A 27,333-nucleotide genomic window follows, 5' to 3' on the forward strand; every position below is an offset into this window, starting at 1 on the left:
TATTGCAGTACTGCATGCCTACAGCAAACTCACCTTACTGACGCAGAAGCTAAACAACTGGCAAAGAAATGGAGGGGTCACCTATACTATGCCAACTACTTGTCATTTTCCTGTGTGGTTTTAATGTGGTTCTCCCCAGGTATCCCGTATGCATTGACATATATGCAGGCAGATGTGGTGGGCCGATACCTGCTGTTACAGGGCAGACTGTTTGGGGTAGGTGTGGCTTTTGGAAATTCCTGTGGGCTGAAGGGAGAAGATGAATCCTTTTATATTACAGTTAGGGAAGTTGTGTCCCCTGCGGGTGATGCTAATCTGTTCTGGGGGAATTCAACTGCTTCGCCGATGGCAACCTAAATCTACACCCCCACAACAGAACACTTAGCTAAGGATGACATTCAGGCTGAGCGGAGATCATGACACTATTAGGGCTGTTTGATGTCTGGAGGGAACTTCACCTGACGAAGCGGTTATGCCCGAAGTTAGTTGAGGACAGGACATGGTGGTGGTATCTATTGACATCCCCAAGTCCTTTGATATGGTGGACTGGCAGTACTTAATGAGTAAACTGGAAGCAATGGGTTACGGGTCCATAGTTTTGATCAAAGGAGCATCTGCGCCAAGGGTCAATGTCTGCCATCTATGTTCGAGGTCATGGGGGTGGGTAGGGCCTTGCAACAGGGCTGCTCGCTCTCAACCTTATTTTTTGCAGTACCACTACGACCACTGGCTATATAAATTAGGCAGGAAATGTCAGATTGGGGGTATCCAAATCGGGGATGTGACACACTTTGTGTCCCTCTATGCCGATGACATTCTCCTCTATCTTACTGCATCTGTATACCTTCGAGGACCTTACTGGTCTGCGGATCAATCAACACAAATCCATAGTGTTGCCCCCGGGACTGATGGTGGCAGCAGGTCTTGCTGCTATGCCTTCTCTGCCAATGTGGTGTGAGGCTGAACAATTTCGGTACTTGGGGATCATGGTGGAATCCACAGAGCGACAGCTGAAGCAATAAAATATAGATAGAACTGCGGAGGGCCTGAGTGCCTCCGTACATTTCTGAAAGTCCCTGCCTCTGTCTTTAATGTGACAAGTGGCTGTAGTATAGATGGTCTCTCTGCCAAGATGCCTCTACACTTTGCAACGTGCATTCAATACCTTGACTGGATCGACCTTAAGATGTCTGAACTCCCTACTCACAACACTTATATTGGCGAGAGGCAGGAGCAGAGTAGCCCATGAATTCTTATATCTGCCCACTATGGATGGTGGGCGCGCGGTCCCCAACATTGAACTGTATTACGTGGCTTTCCAGCTACAGCTTGCGGCCCACTGGCTATTGGATGGTTAGAAACGGGAGAAGAGCCTGCTGCCAGATAAGACACGTAGCTGTACGTTATCATAGCTGTTGCACTCTGGCGGACGGTATCTGTCTTCAGTCTTGTACCTCATTAAGCATGCAGCTTGGGAGCATGCTGTGAAAGTGGTGCTGAGAGGGGAGAGTTTAACTTCTGGGACCTGCCTGCTTTTTGTAATTGTGCAGATATAATGGATATCACAATATTGCGAGGAGGTGACCATGTGACGCTCGGTCTACCACAGTGAGGAATTCATGTCTTTCAAGGCGGCTCAAGAGGCTTTTGTTATAGGAACTGTCCAGTTCCTAATGCACCTTAGTCCGAGAGCTGGGGCCCACGTACCCGGCTGCCCCGTCTTCCTCACTCCTGTTCCGTGCACATCTGGAGATGGGGGTAGCTGAACACTTAGTTTCACACCTATACATAGAAATGCTTATCGACTGACCCAGGACCCCCTTTCCGGCCAAGGCTGTGTGGGATGAGGAACTGGGGATGCTGTTTGAGGACCCGCAGTGAAGCACAGTTTGCTCCCTAGTCTGGACAGTGTCCTGTAATGCACGCTTTAAGTTGGTAAATTTCAATTGTCTCCAACTTATATGTATTACCCCTGCACTGTGACATAGAAAAGACCCAACTAGGATGAGTGGATGCCACCACTGTCCAGAACGTAAGGCATCATTTCTGCATCTGGCATGGCACTGTTCACTGGTCTGCGCATTCTGGGGCACTGTGGTACAACGCCTGACGGTAGTCTGTGGTATACCTATAGATCGAGACCCGATTGTTTGCCAATTAGGTGACATCAAACAGCGCAAAGGTAGAAGCATGGAATTAAAATTCCTGCATTTACTCCCGCTGTTACTAAAATGGAGGATGGCAATCACATGGATGGGTCAAACAGGTTCTAGTGTGGATGGCTAGGTAAGAGACATGAATGAGTGGGTGGTGGCTGAGAAGGACCACCTTCGCAAATATTGATGGGACGACAGAGTGGCAGAAGACCTGCAAATCTGGTAGGCGTTACTGACAAAGTTTGAGGGTGGTGAGGGAGGGACACGGGATGAATCGTCTGAGGAAGCAGAATGAGTAATCATTACAATGGGAATTAGGTCCTCTGCAACACCAGGCGGGGAGAGCATTGGGATACATTTATATGATACCTACTTGAATGGTCTATGATCTGCGATAAATTGTCAGTGCTACATGTCAGTTAGTTGGGGGTGGCTGTAATCTTTCCAAATGGTTCATTATATTGTTTGTGATAAAAAAAAAAAAAATTTTTTTAAATATATGCATTTTAATCACCCATTCTCTACAAGGACAGTTACCGTTGAGGAAGAAGCCCACTTCCCATTGTGGACATGACCATAGACCTGCCTTTAACAGCAGTAACTTTGCATGTATTTCCAGGTTAAGAACTAATTGCAAACTTTGTCATCACTCACAAAACCTATGGTTTTCATACACTTTTTTGGGTAGACCTTCCCAGGAATGCCAACAATCCTGCCACTGTCACTGATTGTGTGCTTTGGTCAGTGCACGTCAGATGAATTCCTGCCTATCCTAGTTCTGTCACTGAGAACTGGAAACTTCTGTGCGTGACGTTTTTGTGCAGAGTGCTTCAAGTATTGGTGTTAGTGATTTCAGGAGATCATTTACATTTTTTTTTTCTGTAAGTAGCATAGGACTGTTTCATCTATCTAATGCAACAGAGTGCTTAAATCTGTATGCAGTTATGTTTGTATGCAATTAAGTGCTCTGCGAAACGGTTCATACCACTCAGGTTGTCAACTAGTTAGGTACTCTTCCACTAAGAGCAGGCGTACGTTCCTTATTGTTGATTTATATTTTTTTTATTTTTTCAACTGAGTAAAACTGATGGTGTCAGTACCGTTTAAAACTATTGCTAACTCACAATGTTCCTTACCCAGAATCGTTTGATATCACGGAAGCAATGCAGCTAGATGTGAAACCAGAAGATGCTTCTGCAAGTTCTACGTCAAGCTATACCCACCCAACAAATGATGATGGCAAAACCCATGAACTGTCTAATCTTCGACTGGAAAACCAACTCCTGAGAAATGAGGTTCAGTCCCTGAATCAGGAAATGGCAACTTTGGTTCAGAGGGCTAAGGAAACACAAGAAGGTACGACGATCATTTATGAAACAAAAATAATGTTTTCATTGCTCTGAGACTTCTGCTAATGTTTTAGTACATACTCAACATCTGTATAATTAATGCATGTGTCTCTTAATTCCCATCTCGTTTCTACAGCTTTCTTCAGTATTCAGTGCAAGAAAACTATATGTTTTAAAAACCTCCATGTGCATTTTAGATCTAGAGACTGAACACTGAATTAGGATGGGGGTAGCATTGTCCTGAATACACTAACATTATTGATCAAGGAACTAAAAGGCTTTGAATTCTTTTTTTTGAAAAAAAAACAATTTCTTACTTCCTGTAGATCTTGAGTTAAGTTTTCCACTTTATGTGCTCCGGAAGTTTGCTTCTCGCCTAAGAAGTTGGTTATACTATTCAGATATATCTTGTAGATGGGCATTTTGAAATATTGCTGCCCCTTTATCTAGGGAATGTGTTATCGATTGCCTTTTTAATGACTGAGAAGTGTGAACACCACTGTGGCCTTAGTGCAAAGCCTGAAAATAGGATCCCACTATATCCAGGGAAATAGGTTGGACTTGTTTCTATTTTTCTTTCACAGTGGGTCTAGCTCAGCTTCTGATAATCTTAGTTCCAGATCAGCGTTTGTTTTCTCTGCAAGATCATTGTTTACCTTACAAAGAATATTTTTCTAAGCTTGAATTTAGTGCCGGCCTTCCATCATTCGCATCCAAAGAGACTGCTAATTATTTTGCCACCATGCATTTAGACATCGTGAATTGTGTCCCACACATGACTGCAGCAGTTACGTTACCTTATGATGGTGAAAGTCTCTATTGGGGCCAAAACGTATCTCATATTTACGAGGGATTTATATAGCACGCCAGCCCGTTCACAGCTTCATCTATATGCTTTGAGGAGCAAGATGAAGGGGTAATGCCTGTGGGCCAGCCAGTGTTATCCAGTTCTTCAGATTATTAAATCATCCATATATGGTGATCAACTGGTGAATTCTCAGCCATTTATGGAGCCACCAGAATATTCTTCCATCCTAAACTGAAGCAAAATGGAATTCAAGAGTGTTGAGCTATGTGTGTGGAAATGTTTATTTTCAAACCGTTGTGTTTGGACTATTGGGTAAGTGGAGGATTTGGAGAGGACCAGCTAAAAACAAGAACTGTAAAAAAATAAAAAATAAAAAAGGGTTATTGTGTGACTTTGTTTTACAATAATAGTTGGGTATAGTTGCTTTCTCCATAATAAAAGTATAATATGCATTTCTTTTGTGTTGAAATGTCTTGTGTTTGTAGAACTGAACAAATCGCGAGCAAGAATAGAGAAATGGAACACCGACCATTCGAAGAGTGACAGGGCAGTGCGAGAGCTCAGAGCTCAGGTGGATGATATGACCGAGGCCGTGTCTGCCAAGGACGCACAGCTGGCAGTGCTGAAAGTGCGGCTGCAGGAGGCTGACCAGCTCCTAAGTAGTCGTACAGAAGCGTTGGAGGCGCTGCACAACGAACAGTCACGGTACATGAAGTCCACCTGAAATTGAAAATGTCACCTATTGCATCTCTTAATCACAGCATAAGAATAGCAGAGCAGCCACATTGTTTTACATGTACCTTTACAATAGTACAATAGCTGAGAGAGTTTACACAGACGGTAACTGAAACCAGAATTCTGTGTACTCAAGACAATGTTTAGAATGTTATTTGTACTTTCAACCATTGTCATAGCACTGTAGCATATTCTCTGTATGCATGTCTCTTATTGCGGAATTGAAGAGCCCATAGTTTGATAGTGTTTCCTGACGTTTGGTTGTGTGTGGTTAACAGAGCGTTTAGTCACTGTTTAGTTTTGTAGTGGTTTGTGTGAGTTAGTGTGGAAGTATAATGTGTTTGATCTTGGAGGTTCCTTGTAGTGTTCGGTGTGCATGTGCTAACGGGCACGTTAGCTTTTCTCTTCATTGGATAGGTTGATTGTCCGTTGCTTTGCCAGAGCATTGTATTTGCTATATTGGCATTCTGCACTGCTTGGTGTCTTATTATGCCATGTGCGGGAGTGCTAAGTTTATGCTAGTTTAGTGGCATGTTACCCAGGGTATGTCTTGATGCCTTGCATGACAACGCTGTTGAGGCGGCAGCACTTTGTCAGCTGTTTGGCTTTGGTTCAGAATAGTGCAAGAGATGGTCAGAGGGTTCTGTCTGTCATGTGCTGTTAATATGACCATTTGTTAGTGAGTTTGGAACAATCGTGTGCAGTGTTACTGTTCAGTAGTGTTGCTCAGTGTCTGATGAAAGTACACATATGTTATATCAGAAGTGTATTTGTGTATGGTAAGTACTGTCTAACGTTCTGATTGAAATAGTTTGTAGTGAGTGTTGGGTTTGGGTGGTATGTGCTTCCCAGGATAGCTTTTCTCTAAATCAGAGCTGAAATATATGCCTATATATATGATATTAGGCTGACCACCTGAAGGGCGAGTAGTACGTCCTGTGGGAGAGAAGTCGGTTAAGGATGGCAGGTGAATAGAGTGCAATATTTCTATTTTAAAATCCTCAAAACCTGACTAAAAGAGGCAGAACAACCAGTGTGATTTAGAGATGTCTTTACATTGTCTAATGACTAAAGTTGATGAAAAGTTGCACGGACTACATACTGAAATCAATTGATTGCAGCCTGCTGTGGGAGGGGAATGCACCAAGAAAGCCAGTCCCACCACTAGTATGTTGGTAAAACCATATCACCAGGGTTTCCACCATCTAAACCTGCTCCCCGCATAAGCACACATTCTAAGAAACCGCCAATAAACACTTATTTTACCAGCATGGGCGATTCAGTCATGCCTCCGCCCTGCTCAGCCCCCTTATGCACCCATCCTGGTTGCTCTCCTAAAATTCTTGATGGATGTTCTGAGGGAAGACCAGTGGTGTGCAACACCCTCAGTAAAATCCTCAGAGATAAGGAGTGAGCAAAGCCCCCTGTCTGGTTAGAAATGCCGATCAGTCTAGACTGTCCTGTATTCTACAACTTTTCACCCCCCTTGAAGGATCATAGAGAGCCAGCCCGGTTTCACATTTGGAGTATCCACTGCACCTGACCCCAGTCAGAGAAGGAACTGTAACACATCAGCAGGTGGCCCTAGTAGGCAAGGTCAGAAGAAGATAGTAGCTAGGCAAGAAAGTGAGCAGTGATTGGTCAGACTTGAAGGGAAGAGGAGTATTTATCACCTAATTTCCATCAGTTGATCTTGAGATCCAGCTGTGACATTTTCCCAATAGCACTTGACTCTCCTGAAGTCTCCATTTACTATCCTTAGTCTATGTGCCACATCCTCGCCACCCCATCCACCCTCCAAACTTAGCCTCCTTTCATCAGCTGTGCAGGGGTTACTTTCGAACAAGCTGGAACACTGTGAACATAACAAGGCAACGTGATATTTTAAAGGAAATTTGGAAGTGCAGTTTTAGTGAAACCTTTTCACTTAAATGTCACAGAATCAAACAGCTGTGATGTACTATACAGTGGCTGGAAATTGTGATATAAGGGGTTGGGAAATGCAGCATTAGAGGAAGAAACAGTAAAGTCCATGGAAGGGGGCATTGAGGCTACTACCCTTTATTGGTGTGTCTCTGTTGCTACTTGAATCTTAATATTATTGTCGGCTTCACAGTGATTTTACCCATGGTTTCCATTACTGGTAGAAAGGAACAATACTGGGAAAACCAATGGTAGAAAAAAGGTAAATGTTTTAGGGCACGACTACTGGTGGAATCCCTATAAATACAGAAATGCATTGTGAGCAGTACCAGAACTGAAATGTGTGCAGCCCTAAGCCCAATGACATAAAATTAACTTGGTGATAGTTAAAAGGTAGTGTGGGAATAACGAAACTAGCAGCAGAATCTCAGCTAACTTGTCAAAGAAAGGAGAAAACTTCTGAAAACAAAGTTGTAAGACAATATTCTGGGTAGATACACTCCCAGTGGAAGGGTCAGTTTGTCCAAACAACCCAAAATGTTTAGAAAGTCTTTTGAGCATTAGATCGGTGTAGCAAGACTCCAGATGTGAGCATAGAGGCTAACACATGAAGAAGGTATGGTTAAAAATGAAAAAAGATTTGGGGGGAAAACATGGAAGTATCACATGCATATAGGTAAGGGGAAACTAGAACAGCTCAAAGCCATATGAACACTAGTAGTAGTTTTTTAAAATAACCTAAACAGAAGAAGGCATTAACTTTGTATAAAAAAAGAAATGAATAGAGGAAAAGTCCATATGCTTTCTAAAGGAAAAGAGGGCTATGGGAAATTGAGTAAAGGATAACAGTTGGGCACACATAAAGGCAGTTTAGATGGACTTCTCATTTAAGCCGAGTAGTTGCAGTTCAAACATAGCTAATATTTATTTATTTATTTATTTACTTGTTTTACGTTGTCATCATGACGTCTTGTGGTCACTTCAGGCCATCATGCAAACATTTGTGGACTATGTTCGAGGCTTGAGTTGGGTGAGGTTAGTATGGGTCGGTTTGATATTGCCTTTCTAACAAGTGATCAGTGGTGGGTTCAATCATGATTCTACTGCTATTAGGATTGACGGTTTTTAATGGAAGAGTTAAAGTATTACTGTAAAATAGCTTATTTGCCATCAGTCTTGCACAACATGATCCCGGCCATCTTGCATCACTCGCGCCTGCCTAGGGCTTGGTTTTCGGTTACTCAATAGCCTTTACATCACATCATTTTTAGCAGTTTCCTGAAGATTAGATAGTCTGGTTGTCCATGTAGAGAGGGATCCAGAGCTTTGGGTTCTTCACTCCTAAGGAAATAAGCCTGTGTTCTAAACGTTTTCTTAAAGATCTTATGATCATTTGCGGATCCAGTGGTCCTGGTTGGATTATAGAGGTAGGCAAGCCAACAAATGAATAAGGCTCGCTGAGCCGAAGCTGAGTCAAGGGTCTGGCCAGACTCTAAGAGCTCATGTAAGAGCCAATCCCTGCAGATGTTTGCATGTAAACCGCTCAACGAACACCATATCAAAATATGATATAGAAGACTCTTCAAAATAAAAAGAATTGTATTTTTTTAACATGCAGAAAAATCCTAGGTTTTCCAATTTCACATTGGGCCATTCAGCCACTATAGGCATATCTATTTCTCTGTCCTCTTTTAAATCAAAGGTTAATGTATTTTCTTTCATTTGTGAAGCATTAGGTTAGATCATTGGTCGTGAAAGCTTGGCTCGTTTTGATCACAAGGGACCAAGAGGACTTCTAGTTGAGCCAGAGCCAAGCACGTGGCTTGAGCCTGGCTTCAGCTTTCAGTCACTCGCTGATATCTAGCTGTAACAGTGTGTTGCCCAGTTTAGCGACTCCTTTGGGCCTGTATTCCATAATGCCTTGTGCATGGTATAAAACAGTTCAATGTGAGTTTAACTTCCATCTGAAGCCAGAGAAGTGCATTAAGGAAACGTTGATGTGATAACATTACCTGCATTAAAGGGCTGTCTGCCGTCTCATTGTGTAAACATTTTTGCCTATCCATAAAGCTGTTGCTGAGAACTTTGTATACCTCATTGCAATAATCCTGCCAGGTTATGACTAGTGATGGATTTCTTTCTCCACTGTGTCCTCTGTTTAAAAACGTAGTAGCATGTTGTGAATTGGTGTTAGCTGGATGTTTATTCCTTTTAAAGCAGTGAGTATTCTGTATGTGAATAAGAGACTTTTGTCAAAAGATTTTCCGAGGTTCTTTGCTATTTGAGCTGGGGTATGTGGTGATCTTTGTGCTAGAGACCATACGAATTGGTTCATATTTTTTTTTACCTCCAAGTAGTCGAATTTCAGTTTTGGTGCCGTTGAGCCATAACAAACTTTCCCTCATCCAGTGGTGTATGTGATTAAAACTTTTTGTGATGCTGGCTTGGATTTTTGTTTTTTCTCTCAAGTAAAGATGGATGTGGCCCATATATATCTATCCCTAATAGTAGGTGATATTGTTCAATTACATGAGCCCGAAGACCTGTATGGATAGCAACTGGGATGAGTTTGAAATGTTCTGCTCAATCTTGAATTTCAGTGGCCAACACATCTTAGAAGAAATCTCTGTGCACAAGCAGCATGCAGTGCTTGGAAAAGCCCGGACTGGATGGGGCTCCTTTTAAAATAAGGAACAGATAATAAAAAAAAGAAAACAATTAAAGTTATTGTTGAAATAAAATTAGACACGAATGCTCTCAGTCTTGCAAGCAGTTGGTGTCGAGAGCTAAGGTTGCTGTGCATATTCTTGTATTTTGCTCCTGACTATAAAGAGCTTGCATACATACAAATAAACGTACATACATCTTGTCAGGCACTTAGTTATTTGAACAAGTCAATTCGTTCTTATTTGCTAGTTCATCTGGGTGCTAAGAGAGAATAACTCCAATACATAATCGTTACATTTGTATTGTAGACAAACAATGCTTTCACTTCTACCGGTATTACGCCCAACACTTATGCTTGCACTGTGATCCGCACCACATGCAGACAAATGCAGACTAGAGGGCACGAGAGAGAGAGAATGTGAGATAGTCTAAACGAACGTATGGGGGGACGTAAAAAAAGATGTATTTTCACATTTTAGCTCGTATATGAAGGTTTGCTCACTGCTACACCCAAAAACGCTGAATAGATTTACACTAAACTTGGCTTGAAAGTAGAACTGTACTCAGAAAGCGACCTTTCGTTGCTTTAATTGAACCCATTCAGCAGTTTTTTTGCAATATTTGTGCTTTATATAGGTGCCAGGTAGACTTGAAAGGTTTAACAGCTTTGTGTATCTTTGCTTTTAAAATCACAAATCCGTGTTTGCCAACTTATTCGTAGAGTCAGAATTCAGAAACCATATATTTATATATATATATATATATATATATCAGGATGAGCGCAAAAACAACCTAGCTTTGAGACAAAGACCACAAAATAATGAATTAAATTCTCCCTTCACAGCTGTAAAATTGATTATCTGTATTTAATTAAGTCCTCTGAAACAATCTAGACATCTAAGGGGACATCTTATTTAGGAAGCGGAAGCCAGGCACTTCAGTTTAGTTTCCTACTTGCTAATGGATGCATAGGAGTACTTGTGGAGCACATAATGCTACTGATTAGTAATGACCCTTGTTTTAATCTTTTGCAGAATATTGCAGGATCAAACGGAAGGAAGCAGCATGCACAGTCAGGCCTTGCAATCTATGCAGGAGAGACTTCGAGAAGCAGAGTGCACTGTAAAGCGGGAGCAGGAGAGCTACAAACAGATGCAGGTGAGACACAGTGGAGTATTACACAAATTGGTAAAATAAAGGACAGACTTTGCGTTTGCAGGGTAAATGCCTAAATGTAGGATTGCACAGTCTCACATGGTTTGATGCTTGAAAGTAAGGTGCAGCTGAGATGGAGCTGTGGTGCTGGAAATGACATGCAGAGGTGAGCAGGAGATCCTAGAAAGGCATCTCTGGGAGAAAAAAAAATATGAGACGCTACTGAAGTGCATGATTTAAACGTAGGCTTGTGATCTGGAGGGGGAAGCCCAAATAGAATATGATTGAAGTGTTCTAAAACATTTTTATATTCTCTTTGTTGTCTCGTCCGTAGAATGAGTTTACAGCACGACTAAACAAGATGGAGGTGGAGCGTCAGACCTTGGTCGAAGCCTTAACTGCGGCTGAGAAAAAACATGCAGAAGAGAAGAGGAGAGTGGAGGAGCTGAATCAACAAGTCAAGATGTTGAAAGCCAATGTGGAGGCATCCAAATTGGAGATGATGGATTACAAACAAAAAGCTACTCGTATTCTTCAAGTGAGTACTGATATTACCCACTGTTGCCTCGCATCTGCTGAACCTGCACTGGTACTTGCCTCTTGTCAACAGAGCTCCTCCACCGCTGTTGAAGTGTATTAAGTCTGTAAAAATAGTTGTGAAAACAATTTGACTCAAATTTCCTGTCTGATTTCAATTTCTCCATTTGAAGACTGGATTACATGTAGTTTGTCTTTTTTCCATGAAGAGCAAAGAAAATAGAATATCTTTCTTTATTTCACCATGTACATATAGTTTCCATTTTTTTCTCACTGTAGTCAAAGGAGAAGCTGATTAACAGCCTCAAGGAAGGCTCTGGTATTGAGGGTCTGGACATTCACACAGCCAGCGCGATGGAGCTGGAAGAACTGAAGCACGAGCGGGACACACAGAGGGAGGAAATTCAGAAACTGATGGGGCAGATACAACAGCTCAGAGCAGAGCTACAGGTAAAGAATTTAGTCAGATTTTCACTTAACCACTCGGGCCAAACCAATGTCCTGAGAAAGAATCATACCTCAAGCTTCTAATCAGTGGCGGCCGTCAGCTTTAGGAGGGAGGGGGGGCGGGCAGGACACACACACACTCATTCTTTCACACACAGACCCGCACGCACGCACATCTGTTAACAACACTCATACCTTTCAAACATGCATGCACGCACCAAACATTCATTTTAAAAGATTGCACACACTCATTCTTTCACACACACACACACACGCACGCATGCACATCCATTAACAACACTCACAACACTCAAACATGCACGCGCGCACCAAACATTCAGTGTAAAACATCACACACATACACACACACACTTACCTTCAGCCTCCAGGTCCCAGGAGGGTTCGGGAAAGCTGCCTTCCCTCATTTGCCAATGAGGGAAGGCAGCAGTCCCAGCCTCGTCACAGAGTCGGATGGGGTCAGTGAGACTGCTGACCCCACCCCACTCTGTGACGAAGTGTCACTGTTTGACACTCGCCCTGGGCACTTCAGGGCTTAAACCTGAAGCGCCAAGGGAGAGTGTCAATAGGTGACGCTTTCCTCGTCACCCAGGGGAGTGCCTCGAGGCACCTTTGCTGAGTCGAGTAGGTCACGCCCATAGGAGCTGTGACCTCCTCAGCCCAGCAAAGTTCAGCTCTGGCTGCCTGAGCTGAACATGGAGAGTGGCTGTCAGGCTGACCTTTGTTCAGCCTGACAGACACTCTACATGAGGGGCAAAAGGTGGGGTGGGCATGGCCCCTCCACCCTAAAAGATGGGCCGCCACTGCTTCTAATTGTTTTTCACATTTATTGTTAGTACCCACAGAAGGATATTTTAGATTTGGCTAGAGACAGCTTTAACTGTGTACCTGAAGAAGTAACATAGAAAAACAAGCATTGGCTAAACCAACAGGTTTCGCCTATACGAGACCTATTGGTATTGTCTGTGTTTTTAAAGATGTTGAACAGCAGCACAAGTTACTGTGCAACATGATTGAAGGTAACAAAAAAAAGTGCTATGGCGTGGCCAGCGTGACCGTGTCATAGTGCTATTTTTGTTTACTTTAAATCATGTTGTATTGTGGAAAATTAACTGCAAATTAGGAGGGCTTCAGTTGCAGCCCCTGGATAGAGTAGATCATGTTGAGTGCAACAGCAGTTTTAACCAAAGGACCTCCACATGATTTCAGAGCAATCGAGAAATGCAAAGACCAGTGTAGAGGACGTTTCTGGAAATAACAGGAATGTACCAGTCGAGCTAATCATGCATGAGACTGAACCAGTGCTTTAAATGGGCCGGTACTGAGTACCAGCACTTTTTTATTTTGAGAATGAGAGTAATACTTTTAATTGGAGAGTACCTGCACTTTTCAGAAACAAGCAGGTACTCTGGTACAGAGTACCTGCACTTCTATTTTTCCATTTCAAGCACTGGACTGGACTAAAATCTAATTGCACCATAATTTAAACTTTGGCTCTTATTTACATTTGTGTAGCTCTGATTCGGATACGGTAGGTTTGTTGCTGGAAGGAGCCCCCAAGGTTTACTGCAGCCCCTGAGATACGTGAAGCGTCCGTGACTGGCCTTCCACTGCAATGCAACACGTATGGCTGCGTTGTTAGTCATTTTTTAACCATTTGAGCCAGAAACAATTTTTCTTTGATTAATATCTGCAGATTAGCTCAAATGATGGATTATGTGGAAAATGCGTCAAATCTTAATTTATGCAAAAAGCGCAGAGGCAGCACAATCACATAATTCAAGTGCCCGTGATCATAATCACCCCTCTAAGCACACGTGTGTTTCCACTCACCAAGAGCGCACATTTTACATTCAGATCAAACTGAAAATTGCTAAAAGTACTTAGTGCATGCAGCACTGCCTCTTTTCTACCATCCTTAAAAACAGCTGGGAAAATCTGTTTTAAGATCCGATTGAGGATTTAGGGAAATGACCTCTACTGTGGAGTGCACAATTTCCTAGCTGCTCCTAATAGGGTTTACATGTTATAGTGCCTCTTCCCTAATGTCATTGAACTTCAGTAAAAAACTGCATTAAATTCAGATTGAAGGTACATAAAATTTGCCTAGTCCACTGTCTCCCTAAATTCCACACTCGAACACGCTGGGCCACCGGAATGTTGCATTGCACATTCAATGGGAGCAAAAGACAGACGTATTGGCTTTGCCAGCGCTTGCTCTGTGATAGCTTCCTCAATCACAGTCTCAATTTAGTCCAGTGAGTTTTTTGTTACAAAATCAAATTAGGTAATAAGAACAATTTAATTTCAAAGTCAGAATATTAATTATCCAAAATTCATAATTAAAATCAAAGGCTATCTTAATCATTCCAAATGGAATTGGGGTGGCTTTATTATGTGTAAAAAAAACAATGCAAAGCTTCCCCCCTTGCCTTCTTATTACTTGTTACCACTTAAATATTACATTTTCTTTTATGTTTCACTGTTTAGTTTTACGACAGGCTTGGGTAATATGTAAAATGTGTCCTTTAAAATCATAGCAGTTAATTTACACAGAGCCTGTTTAACATCCGAACCATATTTTAAACAAAATTGTTGAGTGTACGAAAGTATTAGCGAGCCGACATCCGTCTTCATTTCTACAGCTTTACTATAATGGTGTAATTCTCAGTATCTAACTTTCTGCTTTTTAGTGCAGGTGCTACAACTCAATCGATTGGTCACCTATCCTTTTTTCGTAAGACTCTTTTTAGAGATCCTTCACATCCACATTTGACTACATTTCAAAACCTATTAACTAACTGAAATATATTGTAAGTGGCATTTATCAAATGCACCAAAGTTCATGTACTTCTTTCAAGATCAATTACTCACCCTACACCTGTCAGGATAACAACAACCTTTTTTGGTGTCTACTTCTTCATTCCAGCAAATACCAATGAGATGTTAGTGGCCATGTTTGTGAAGGCCTGCATTTTATAATGTTTCTCTAAAAGCATGTAATCTTTAGCAGAGCTACTGCTATACCTTTCTTTCGTAGCAGCATGTCTAGGATATTATTTGTTAATACATCACGTTATTATTAGCACTACATTCAAAAGTCTTTTGTGTGATACAATCCGAACTACAAAGTTCTTTTTTTTTTTTTTTTAAAGATTGTTATATGTCATAATAATGACAATTGAAAAACTATTACAGAGCACATTGATAATCAACAGAGTTTGAATGAATCCCATTTCAAGTTGAGGCTCAGAAGTGGAGAGGAAATATCTAAAAGTGTGTGTGTGTGTCTGCATATATATTACGTTAGAACAGATTAGATCACGTAGTAGTGCTTGCCACTAGGTATAGTTAGGTCTGCTGTTCCATAGGAAAAGCGTTTTTTTCTGTTGCCAATAACTTTGGCACCGTTTGACGAATCTCCACGGAACTTTCTAAAAAGGAGCATTTTGGTCCAGTTTGTTGGAAGTTCTGGGGTGATTCGTCAAGCAGGGGCCAAGAAAACAAGCATTTGCGATGTGGTAGGTCTCATATTTGTGAGAGTTAGAGCTATTGGTGTTGAAAATGACAATGTCTTTTACCTATGTGTTTTGGTTTGGAGTAGAATGGATGTATGCCAAGTACCACAGCAACCCTCCCAGGCCTGTCATTCTAGGAGAGGACACAAGAAGGCCCCCATCTTGGAAGTGTTTTTGCCTTATTCCAAAAGAATGACTGTGATATTATACTCAGGAGTCCAGAGGGTGATGGGGAAGAGCTCTGCGCCTCTGACAGCGATTGTGGGGGGAATTCAAGGTGGGGTCTCTTCAAACAAAGAAGCAGTGCTATTCAGTGGCTATTTTAGACAGCACTTCTGAAAGTGGCATCTGCAAGATCGTAGTAACTGTCAAAGCCATGACACCATTGAATTCTGAGAGGAGGAAGTGATATGATTCTCCTCTCACTGTAGCACCCTTGCGTTTGCTTCTTTGTGCTACAGGGTTAGGAAAATGGCTGCCTCTACTAACTGAACTCTATTTGAAAAGGCCCAATTTACAGCCAAAGTGTCAGGGAGACCAGATCCTCGGGGTCTGCGCACGTTCCCAACATGTCCACCACAAGACAGCTCCAAAACTGGGATAGGAATATCACAGAGTCTAAGAGAGTCCAAGTGGGGAAAAGGGGATTAGGTAAGGAACTTCTGGGAAGGAGACCTGTAGGAAGCAAAAGGTTAAACAACACAATATCAGAATATAATCAAATTGACTTTCACTAGAATATGGTTCTAAGCATTGTCTTCCTGTAACCATGGATAATCTAACAAGTGACTTAAACAAGCCCTCAAGAACTCTGGGTACCTGGAACAGATCAAGAATGATTAATGCAATGTTTCATATGAGCTTTCATAAAATGTCACATAATGTTTAGAAATACATGAACCTTCTAAAATACTGTTTTCAGAATAAACACTGCGTTTTTAACATGAGGACCAAAACTCAATCTGAAATAGTTCCTGGAAAAAACAGTTGGAATTGTATCAGGGACTTAATATGCACAAAAGAACGTCACATTTTGAATTTAGCATCTGCTCAGGAAAACCATAGACTCAGAATAAATGTGTGCACTTCAGCAAACATTGCATATCAAAGTTTTAGTTGCCATGTAATGATCGCGCACACCTTTGCCGATCTGAACACCAAGTTTACATGCTGGAAATGAATCATGCACACTGTTGATTCTAACACGAAAATGTAAATGCCATGAAATGATCGGGCAAGCCTTTGCCGATCTGAACACCAAGTTTTACATGTGGGAAATGAATCGCGCACACTGCCGATTCGAACAAGAATCTGCAAATGCCTTGAAATGATCGCCCAAGCCTTTGCCGATCTGAACACCAAGTTTAACATGCAGTAAATGAATTGCGCACACTGCCGATTCTAACAAGAATATGCAAATGGCATGAAACGATTGCGCAAGCCTTTGCCGATCTGAACACCAAGATTTACATGCGGTAAATTAATCGCGCACACTGCCGATTCTAACAAGAACATGCAAATGCCATGAAATCATCGCGAAAGCCTTTGCCGATCTGAACATCAAGATTTACATCAGAGCAATGATTCGCGTACTCTGAAAAGTTTCACGAGTAGGCCCCAAAACTCAAGAGTCTTTTTAGAATGGGGTCGGTGGCCCCGCCAGACCGGCGCCTTACCACCCTGCTCAAGGATCACCAAGATAATGCGGGGCAGGCCTGGAACGTCAAGGTAGGCCTCCGGAACAGGAGGTCAGGAAATTGCTGCTGCTCTGCACCGGTACCTCTGAATAGTGAGCATGTGGAGCTGGGCTGGCTCCCTTATATAGAGTCTGGCCCAGCCCACAAACCACACCCAGTCATTCTGCAGAGAAAGCTTCTAGAAGGTCCTAGAAGGGACCACACCCTAACACACTCAGTCAGTCTGCAGCAGTGCCTTCCAACTGAACAGTTATTTTAAACATCATTAATAGTGCTTTTCAAGGTTAAAGTCTGCAATGCAAAAAGTTAACGTACTGCATATAAACACAATGCATGAATTATGCTCTTGCATAACGGCTGGGTTTTTGCATTTTTGTCGTCTGTAGAGCACGCACTCTCCTGATGTTGACACAGAGGCTAGATGATTTTTGCTGTCAAGCTCAAGGCCGTGAAGTGCTTGGGTCTGGAGTCACAACTCCTTTTCCACCATTTTGAAGACAGCACCTTTCACCATCTTCTTGCCTAAAACTAACCTATGTGCTTGGTTGGTGACCTTCCGGAGGTTATATCAAGAGCACGTGCTATTGCCTAGTGTTAAGATCAACTCAAGTCATTTGGTTAATGCACCCACTGCAGAGGTCTTGACAGAACGAGACTGTCACAGATTCCATTCTTGATATAGCTTTTTCACTTCTTCATTTCTGCAAGGTTGGTGCAAATGAATTATACCGATTCTTTTTTAAGAATGGCACCTGCTTTGCAACACTATGAAATGGCAGAATCTGTTTTACCTAACACTATATAAAAAAAAAGAGCTATTCCCATACTGCCCCAACACGCACCAGACAAAGAATCCTTTGGGAGACGATGTGTCATAAGGGCCAGAGCTGCTGACTGTGGAGCCGGGGAACACGGTTTGAGTCTCTGCTCTGGTTCAGCATCCTGTGTTTCTGGGCAAATCACTTAATCTCCCCTTGCTACCAGAAATTAATGTGTTCTTGTGTAATGTAGCCAGTGCTTTTGTACAGCGCTGTAATACCTTTGCATCGAGCTCAGGCTATATAAAACTGCAAAATAAATAAATAAAGCACTCCAGTACTCTTGTGTCTAGTTCACGCTACATAAAACTGCAAAAAAAAACAAGTGCTCCAATACTTTAGTGTCGGGTTCGCGCTACATGAAACTGCAAAAAAAATAGTAAAATAAATTAAAATGACCCCGCAGGCATTACAAAGACAGGGCAAGGTACCAGAAAAGGAGGGAGAAATAACATACGGCCGCACAGTGTGCGAAGCGGCAGGGCAAAAGAGAATAATAGTTACATGGCTTATCATGCAATAATCCATGTAACAGGGTCAGTCTCCAAGGCGGTAACAAACCAGCCTCAAGGCAAGACAAACGTAAAGCATTTACCAACAACATCAAGGGATTTTTGAAAGGCAGGCTCAGGAACCAATGACTTTCATTGATGGGCGTGGTTAAAGCATACAGAATAGATTACAACATGTTGAGAAGAGCAGCGCTTGCACGCTGCTATGCTCAACCTAAAAAGGGGGTCCCAAAAGGCAAAATCCACATGCATTTTCCATAGACTTGTTTAGGCAGGGCTAGAGCAAAAACTGCTGAACAGAATTACACCATAATAATGTAGTTTCAGGATCTGCAGTAAGATAGAAAAGTACTAAAATGATTAAAAGGACCGGATGTTCAATGCGATTTTGCAGTCGCAAAAGGCAAAAATCGCTGTTTGTGACCGCAGAAATTGCCTTATGCAATGTATCATCCATATTTTGCGAGTTTGTATCCAGTTACCAACTCACAAAATAGGGATTGCGACTCACAATTAGGAGCAGGCGTCCTGAGGGCCTCCTTTCCTAATTGCAAGTTGCAGGGGGATGTATGATTGTTTTGTGACTGTGGATGTTAACACCAATTTCAAATTTATGTTAACCCATTTGCAAACGAGAAAGTCGTCCCCACAGGACCCCTTTCCCTTTGTGAGTGGTAGCAAAAATGTGTTTTTCAGAACTGGCAGTGGTCCCAAAGACCACTGTCTACTCTGAAAAAACAAAAACGTTTTGTTTTTATTTTTAAAATACATCCCGTTTTCCTTTATGGAAAATGGACTGCATTTAAAAACAAAAAACTGCTTCATTGTAAAAACATCAAGACATGGTGGTCTGCTGACCCCAGCAGGCCACCATCCCTGTGAATGTACCCATTCTCAAATGGGTCGCAAATTGTGACCTGCCTCATGAGTGTTAATGAGGCAGCTCCCTTGCTACCCATTTGGGAATCGCAAACAGTGTGGTTAACCCAGTTGTACATTTTGTTTTGCGACTTGCAAATGGATCACAAATTGCGAGTCACAAAACAAAAGTTCAGAAATCTGGCCCATGGAGTTTCCTGCATTGTGATTTGTTTGAATTACTATATCAGTAGATACCGCAAAATATTAGTAACAAATAAAAACCATAAAACACATTTGAAGATTGTAAGTGGTCTGTTTGTTGTTGGTGGTATGAGCAAACAAAGGTGATGACTTTACAAGGTAATTATGGAGAAGTGAGGAAAGGTTACATGTGTTAGCAGTGCTCTTATATTTTGCAGAACTAGATCATTTGTTGATCTGCGTCAAGACCACAGCTGTCATATACTATTTATAGGGTGTGCCCTCATTTTCATTTCAACAGACATCTTTGCGAATGCACTTGAGACATTTTTCGAGACATACAGGCAAGTTGCCTTTGTGGGAAACTGTGCATCAGACATTACGTGGCGCACAGTTAATGTCATTTGGCTGTTCGTGTGGAGGCTCGCAGGGATAACCCAGAGACCCCGGTAAGGTGAGGAGCATTTAAAATATTCAGTTCCATCCTTGAGCTATTGCCTTATCCCCTCCGAAGGAAGCCCAGGGGTGTCTGCAAGACACTAATGGTTTCTACTGGAACCATACTGTCAATGCTCTCCCTGTCTCTGATGGTGAGAGTCGAGGATGGGTAAAGTCTGCTTTCAGAGCTGAACTTTAGGTCAGTGTGGAACTACATGAATAAAAACACAGTGGCAGGTGAGCCACCTCTGCATTTGTATTGTTCTTCCCGCAGCTGATGCACTGAATCAATAGGCTTGTACTTTTTCTACTATATTTTTGTCAGTGAAAGACTGCATACCAGTATGGTGCCCACCCTGAATGCTGCTCCTGATTACTCGTCTAATCCTTGGTTCGTATTAACAAAGTGTCCAGGATTGTACGCTGCAGTTTTGTATCTCCTTCTGTGCACTGTGATATTACAGACGCACCTCTTTCTCTAATACTATACCATTGGTTAGACACCACATATGCACATATGCAATGTAAAATGTGTACTCAGTATTTTGCAATAGAGAGGGGGAATTATAGGCATATAATGGAGGACCTTAAGTAACAAGGACTAAAAAACACTAGCTTGACGCACTAATTCTGTGCCACCAATGGATGCTGCACCATTAATGTGTTACCCATGAATGTCATGTAGGAAGCGAGGGGGTGCCCATGGACCAACCCTTCAGTGGTCAAAATGGGATTCACTGACTGCATACCTTTTCGCTGGCAGTGTCCCTAATCTCTTTCTAAGGCAATCTAGTGTCCTTGCAGAGACACTCACCTGTCAGGTAAGGAGTAAGGTTGTTTAAGGACTGGCAAACAAGGGGTCAGTGACAAATATAATTAATATAAAAGGGCCTTCTCTCAACCATCAAACATTTTTCTGTATCAAGTTTCAGCACTGACTTTATTCTAATGGTGACTAGTATTCATCTCTATACTCTTGAAAATATTCAAATATGAACACATAACTGCGTTTTGCATGCAATACACAGTTCTTCATATCTATTGTCAAATTTTGTGTGGAAGTCTTGAAAGCCACCACCATGGGATGAAAGTGAAATTCATGTACATGAGTGAAATTGTAAAAACAACGTATGCATTGGTATCATGTTGAATATAAGTTGGCTGATATTTCTGGGATTATGTTTGTTTCTATCCCAAAATATTGTGTGTCCCAGTGAAGACAGTTAGGCTTGTTAATGGTGTTTCTGTGAACATTTCAACAGATATCTAGTTTGTGAAATTTTTTATTTCTTAATTTAGTTTTCTCCTCAGACTGTATCAATGTGTTTCTAGCACTAGTTATAGGGTGATTTAAGAAGCAAGATCTTCAGGCTGATAAAGTCATATATATTTTAACTGAAAAGGGCATAATACTGAGTCTCTATGTTGAGGAAAACATGTATGCTTACGTACGTACATGCAATTTTAATTCATACCATAGCGATCACCACTAATTTTTTCTGCATGAGCCATAATTTCTATAGGAGTCTTTTACTTGTAATACATATAATTCTAACTGTAGGAAGCTGCCTTTTTATGTAGTGGACCAAAATGAGGTACACTGTGCGAAGAGTCCAAGCAATCCCCAGAGTTATCACAGAGGTGCTTTTTTTTTGGGTAGTGTGGTCGAGCAGTTAGGCATACCAGAAGGTAGTGCTAAGCATGTAAGGCACACACTCATACAGTAAGTGAGACACACACTCAATAAAGAAATCTGACAGCAATTTATAAAAATGCACGTACTTGTATATAAACTTTGATACCAGGATCACTGGAATCAGGTGAGTAATTTTCGAGTTATGAATTTTTAGAGTTCGCAAAAGTTCTTTTGATGCTTGGTGACGTAGGGACACCAGTGGTCCTGTTCTCCTTGGTCCGGGACGTACAAGTGCAGAGGTAGTTTGGACCGTCGGGTTTACTATCAGCAGGGGCGGATGCAGTGGAGTGTGCCCACAGAAACAGACTACAGGTGTGGACTGGGGGTTCAGTCTGGCCAAACCTATAAGTGGGCTGAGGTCTCACAAGGCTAGGGGATGTAGGGATACCACTGGTCCTCTTCTCGGTCTGGGGTGCCCATATACAGAGGTGCAGCGGACTGTCAGGTTTCTGTCACCGGAGGCGGTTGCAGTGAAGGGGGATCTGCAGAAACAGGCTGCAGATGCTTCTGGGAAGTCCACGGTGGGCGAACTCAAGGTGGACTTCGTCTCTGGTGGGCCTGCGAACTACGTTGACACCATTGGCCCACTTCAGCTTGGGCAAGGTGTCTCGGGTGTAGTGGTGATGTCTTGCATTGGGTTTTGGCGGTCCCGGTCCTCATAGTTCATTCTTGAGTTGCATGCAGATGCAGGGAAGCAGCTCTTCTGCTCCTATTGGCCATTTCCGAAGCACTGAAAGCTACTCCCAGTTTCTTGGAGGCTGCAGAGGCAGGAGAGGTCATTTGCTCCTTAAGGATTGGGTGCAGCAGGTAGACTAGCAGGGTTGACACCAAGTCTGTCATGCTCCTCTGTTTTCTGGTTCAGCAGGCTTCCTGCCTACTCCTCCTTTTGTGTCCAACGAAGATCTAAGGTCCTAGGATCAGGGGGACCTCTAAATATTCAATTTAGGGGGCGTAAGGGGAGTGAAGGGTAGTTGCTAATTGGTTGTTTACCCTTAGGGTTACTATACCTCCGTGAGGCCTCTTCCTGTGTTCATTTCAGGCTGATCACCATAGGGGTGTGTCCAGCCTGGAAAATCCTGCCTGCCCAGGTGCCAAATGGGCCCTGGGGCAGGGGAATCAGCATCTCCCTCTGAGTAGTGCCAGTTTTGCATACCAAAGACTATGGGCTTCTTTGAAGCCTCCTGCCTTGGAATGCAGGACATATTGTGGGGAGGGGTGTGTAACGCCCCTGCCAGAGCAGGCTTTGTTTCTGCCCTCCAGAGAGCATAGGCTCTCACCCCTGGGGGTCAGATTCTCGTCAGTGGCAGACAGGCTAGAACTAATCTGTGAGCCCACCAGCAGTTGAAATGTTTTCAGGGGCAACCCTGAGATGCCCTCTGTGTGCATGTATCAATAAATCCATTACTGGAGAACTCTTATTGAACTGTGTCCAACACATGTATTTAAAATGGCTTCAATGCACACTTACTATGTCTAAGAATCAACAAAGACATAGCAGGGGCATATCTGCTCTTGCAGGTATGCCCACACATTTAATACATTGCACACTGCCTTAGGACTGTAAGGCCTGCTGTAGGGGCGACTTGTAGATATTACATGCAGTGTTTTAAGGGACATGGCACACAGGCTGTGTGCCATGTCATGTTTTCACTTTTAGGAAGCACCTTGTCATGCAGCCTGCAATGGCAGTCTGCATGAGGTTGGTGCTGGGTCCCTTAGAGAGGCACAAGTTGTGCTGCAGCTCTTAGGGGCACCCCTTAGTACCCATGCCTTAGGTACCAGGGGTACCACTTATTAGGGACTTACAGAGGTGCTAAAGGGCCTGGCCACTTGACGATCAAGTGGCCAGGTGTCTTGTTTTGGGGAAGGAACACTGGCACTGGGGACCTGGTTAGCAGGAACCAGTGCACCTCAGTCAGAGTTGCATTACAAAACAAGCAAAAGGTGTGTTTGGGGGAGGGGGGTGGGTACTGAAACCAGAACCCAGCTTCCTACAGTAACTATCAGTGTGCTGAAACTGCTTCATCATTTTTTTGTGATGGGATGGTATCTCCGGGAGCACATATCTATGTGTGGTTATTATTAAGGCTTTGGATGGACTTGGCATCTTCAGGCAGTGGCCTTACTGGACACACCTAACAGTGCGGCACTTGGGGACGCAATAGTGCAATTCTGCGAGGTAAACTGGCTTGGGTGAGGATCATTGCACTACTTGGGAAGCGTTTCAGGTGACCATGAGAGGTATTTCTATTAGAATGATGTACAGAGTCAGAGTGGGATTAGAGGGAGACATTTCAAAGATGTAGGAGAAACAGACAAAGGTAAGGAGATCGGACAGTGTAGCAGTATTGTCGCCAGATAGCACCTGGTTATTGGTGCAAGCTGGATAGAACACCATGAGATGGTGGCTAGGCTGGGGAAACATTACTACATTGCTTATATTGCCCCAAAAAATATTTGAGGCTGATAACCCTGAGCCCTTCTTAGGTTGCTTGTGAGAATGAGGCTTGGTCTGGATCATCCCTGCCACTCCAAAGGAGACAGGTGAAATTGCCCATACACAGATAGGTTAACCACAAGGCTTTTGTGGAGTACTGTGGCAATGTGTAAACTGCTACTGTCTCAACAGTTGAGTCTTCACAAAGGTGATGTTGGTGGTCGCAGCCCACCTGCAGGGTTTGGAAATGCCAGCCTTCCCATATCCCTGTGACCGGCTACTTAAGGCGGACTTGTCGGAACATTTATGAATCACCTCCAGACGATAGACGATCTGATGACTTTGTTGGGTTTTCCATTAGTGTGCTATAATCACATCTGACTCATTCACAACAGCTCCCCTTCATTGGAGTCATCCTGAACTAGACCCTGGGCTCTTCAGAGCTATCCTGCCACCTCAATGAGTCCAGGTCTTTTGGTTATGATCCTGATGTTTCAACCTGCAATGTGGGTCTCTGAGGTCGTCTCTAATGCTTTGTGACCCTTCTGCATCTTGCTTGTGCACCTGCAGGCACATGCAGTGGAATCTGAAGTTCCAGTTGGCTCAACATCAAGGAAATCTGGCAGATTCCATCAAGGTGTCAGAGGAGACTGCGAAAGAGATGCAGTAGTGGTTACTCGACCACATTTGGACTCGCGACATACCTCTCTCCCTATCCCACACAGAAATAATGATCATGATGGGTACATCATTGCTAGCTTTGAGGGGTCATCTGGAACAGGTGAAGATGATAGGACTCTGATATCCAGAGGAGGGTCACATCAGCCTGTTGGAGTTACAAGCGGTTTGCTCGGCACAGAAAGAGTTTCTTCCAGTGATCAAGGGGAGGAACGGGTACAGGTTCTCGCAGACAACACAACTGCTATGTTGTACTGCACCAAACAGCCGAGTGGGATTGTGGATCTTGTACCAGGAGGCTGAGCGGCAGCAGTTGACGACATTCGACCGTCCTTTGAGGTAATTGGTGTAAGTCATTGGTGTAAGTCTGGCAGTCAGGCTCCCTTTAGTGGAGTCTGTCTATACACGCCCCAGGGAGAGGTTTGTTTATGGTTAGGGTTTTTTGTTTTTAATAAACTTGTCTCTATTGAATGGATTTACAGCAACTCACATATAAACCAATTATACATGGTGGATTCATTTCAAGTATGGGTGTGGTCATGTGATATTACTTTTTGAGACCAACATTATGTTCATTATGTCATGACAGACCAGAGGTTTTCAATTAGTGGATTAAACAAGTCAATTTTAATATTAGCTAAATGTGGCAGCAGCAGTCAGAGTGCATGTACCTATTGTCGGCATGTGTTGTATGGGGGAGTGTATCCGCCAGTATCTATAGGTGCATTTCTTTCTTGGAGAGAGTTTGGTGGCATGTGATATGTACCCGTGGTATTGAAGCCCATCTAACCATGATCCTCTGTATCCCGTCATGCCTCTGGTCCACTTGTCTACACGTGTATCCTCACTCATTTCTCTCCCATGTACATCCTATTTTCCCCATCCGCATGTGCTTTTGACTCCCATTACCCACCCACGTAACATTTAGAGGGCTGAGACGGTTTCCTTGTCAGTGCTTGGGATCGTCACTGTATTTATTTCCTGTGAGTGCCCAGCTAGCATGGTTGGCTGAAGCTCCCTCGCCTCTAAATCATCTAGCATGGTGCTGCATATTTCTCGGTCATGCTCTGCATTCTCGTCAGTGCAGACCAGTTTAAGTCTCTTCAGCTATTCCCCACTCATAAAGGTATGCCCTCCGCTTTTCCAAAGTGGGAGGATGAGGTTGGATCTAATGGATTGCAACACTGCTTTTAGACAGCACTAGACCCAATAGGGCAAATTTAGACCGCATTTTGGTCCCCTTTTTGGGTTTTGGAATTATGCTTTAGAGGCAGTATTTGATTGAGGTCTCGATCTGGACCCCTGTAATCTTGTGTAGCATGATCAGTGTTTCCACCCAACAATTACTCAGTTTTACGCATTCCCAATTCATATGGAGGAGTGTCGCTGGTTTAACCCCACAACGGGAGCACCCAGATGAACGTGTTGCTTAAATCGTCTGTAGCCACTGGGGGTTGAGGTAAGTGCAGTGCAAATAATGAAAACGTGTAAGTTTAAGTCAAGCATTGCTAGTGACTTCTCGTACCTGCGCAAACACCCATCGCCACTCCGCATCTGTGAGAGGAAGCAGCAAGACCTCCAACCACGTGTCCCTAATCAGCCTTACGTCTACTCTGTGGTCCAGTTTCAGGGCTTTGTAAATGCAAGAGATCATTCCTCTAGTGGTGCCAGAGTCCAACAGACGCTGCAGCATGTAGGACTCCTCTGACTCCGTGGGGAAGGTGGGCCATATCTTGCGGACTGTGCGGGAGATCTTGGCATATTGTAGGAATTGGGCAGGGGGTAGTTGATAGCGTTCCTGGGACTCATCTGCAGTGAGGAAGGCCTCATTTTGGTACAAGTCTCCAGCCGTAGAATGACCCCAGTGCACCAGTGGAATAAGTTCATTACTGCCTGTATCTGCCGAAAGCCTGACAACCGTTCCAATGGTAGCAGCTTTTCATAGGGGGCTCTGCAGAGCACTAGTGTTACCGCACGTCTCCACACCTTGGCTATCTGACGTACTGTAAAGGGGGTTTCGACTTGCACTCTGCTCCCCCTCATTAGATATCCCATGCCATCCCATCCCGCCAGGAGAGTTTTTTCTCCCGTCGGGCCCTCAGCACACCATTGTGAAGCGTATTATCAAATTCCTGCAAAATAATACATCTGCAGGTCCGGGACACCTAAGCCCTCTAGTTCCATGTCTACTATCAGCAGTTCTAACTTCACTCTGCTTCGGCCACCCGCCCATATCATGGATACGAGGAGGCTATTTAGCTTGCTAAATGTGCCCGTTGGAATGTGGCACATGGAGTTCTGCAAGACATAGAGTCAACGGGGAGTAGGACCATTCTACTCACTGCCCCTCTCCCCATGATGGAGAGCGGGAGACGGTTCCAAAATTGGATGGCGGCCTCAAGGTGCGGGAGCACTGCTCCCGTATTTAGATCATAGTTATCAGTTTTCTGTGTGAGCCACCTGTATGCCCAAATAGCGAACATGGCCAAGTCAGGGGTGAAAGGCACTTTGCCCGCACAGTCAAGGAGGACTTTCTGGTCTGAACCATTTCACAGATCCACCACCTATGGAGCTGTATTGCTTTGGTATCTATTCAAAATGTGAGAATTTTTTGATTAAAAATATTTAGCAGAAGAACAAGTTAGTTACCATTCTGACATGTCATGACGAAGTTCCAAGGGA

At 43.3% G+C, this 27,333-nt stretch overlaps 1 protein-coding gene across 2 annotated transcripts in view; it reads left to right on the plus strand.

Annotated features, from left to right (window-relative positions):
- The window catches only part of GOLGA5 (golgin A5), a 160,043-nt gene that overhangs the window by 42,376 nt on the left and 90,334 nt on the right, over positions 1-27,333 (plus strand). For both annotated transcript variants that reach the window (XM_069208213.1, XM_069208212.1), the window contains exons 3-7: positions 3,297-3,512; positions 4,799-5,018; positions 10,673-10,796; positions 11,128-11,331; positions 11,610-11,780. In XM_069208213.1, coding sequence (XP_069064314.1) covers positions 3,297-3,512; positions 4,799-5,018; positions 10,673-10,796; positions 11,128-11,331; positions 11,610-11,780 — 935 coding nt within the window. The remainder of the gene's footprint in view (positions 1-3,296; positions 3,513-4,798; positions 5,019-10,672; positions 10,797-11,127; positions 11,332-11,609; positions 11,781-27,333) is intronic.

This window comes from Pleurodeles waltl, chromosome 9, assembly GCF_031143425.1.
Source record: "Pleurodeles waltl isolate 20211129_DDA chromosome 9, aPleWal1.hap1.20221129, whole genome shotgun sequence".
Lineage (NCBI taxonomy): Eukaryota > Metazoa > Chordata > Amphibia > Caudata > Salamandridae > Pleurodeles > Pleurodeles waltl.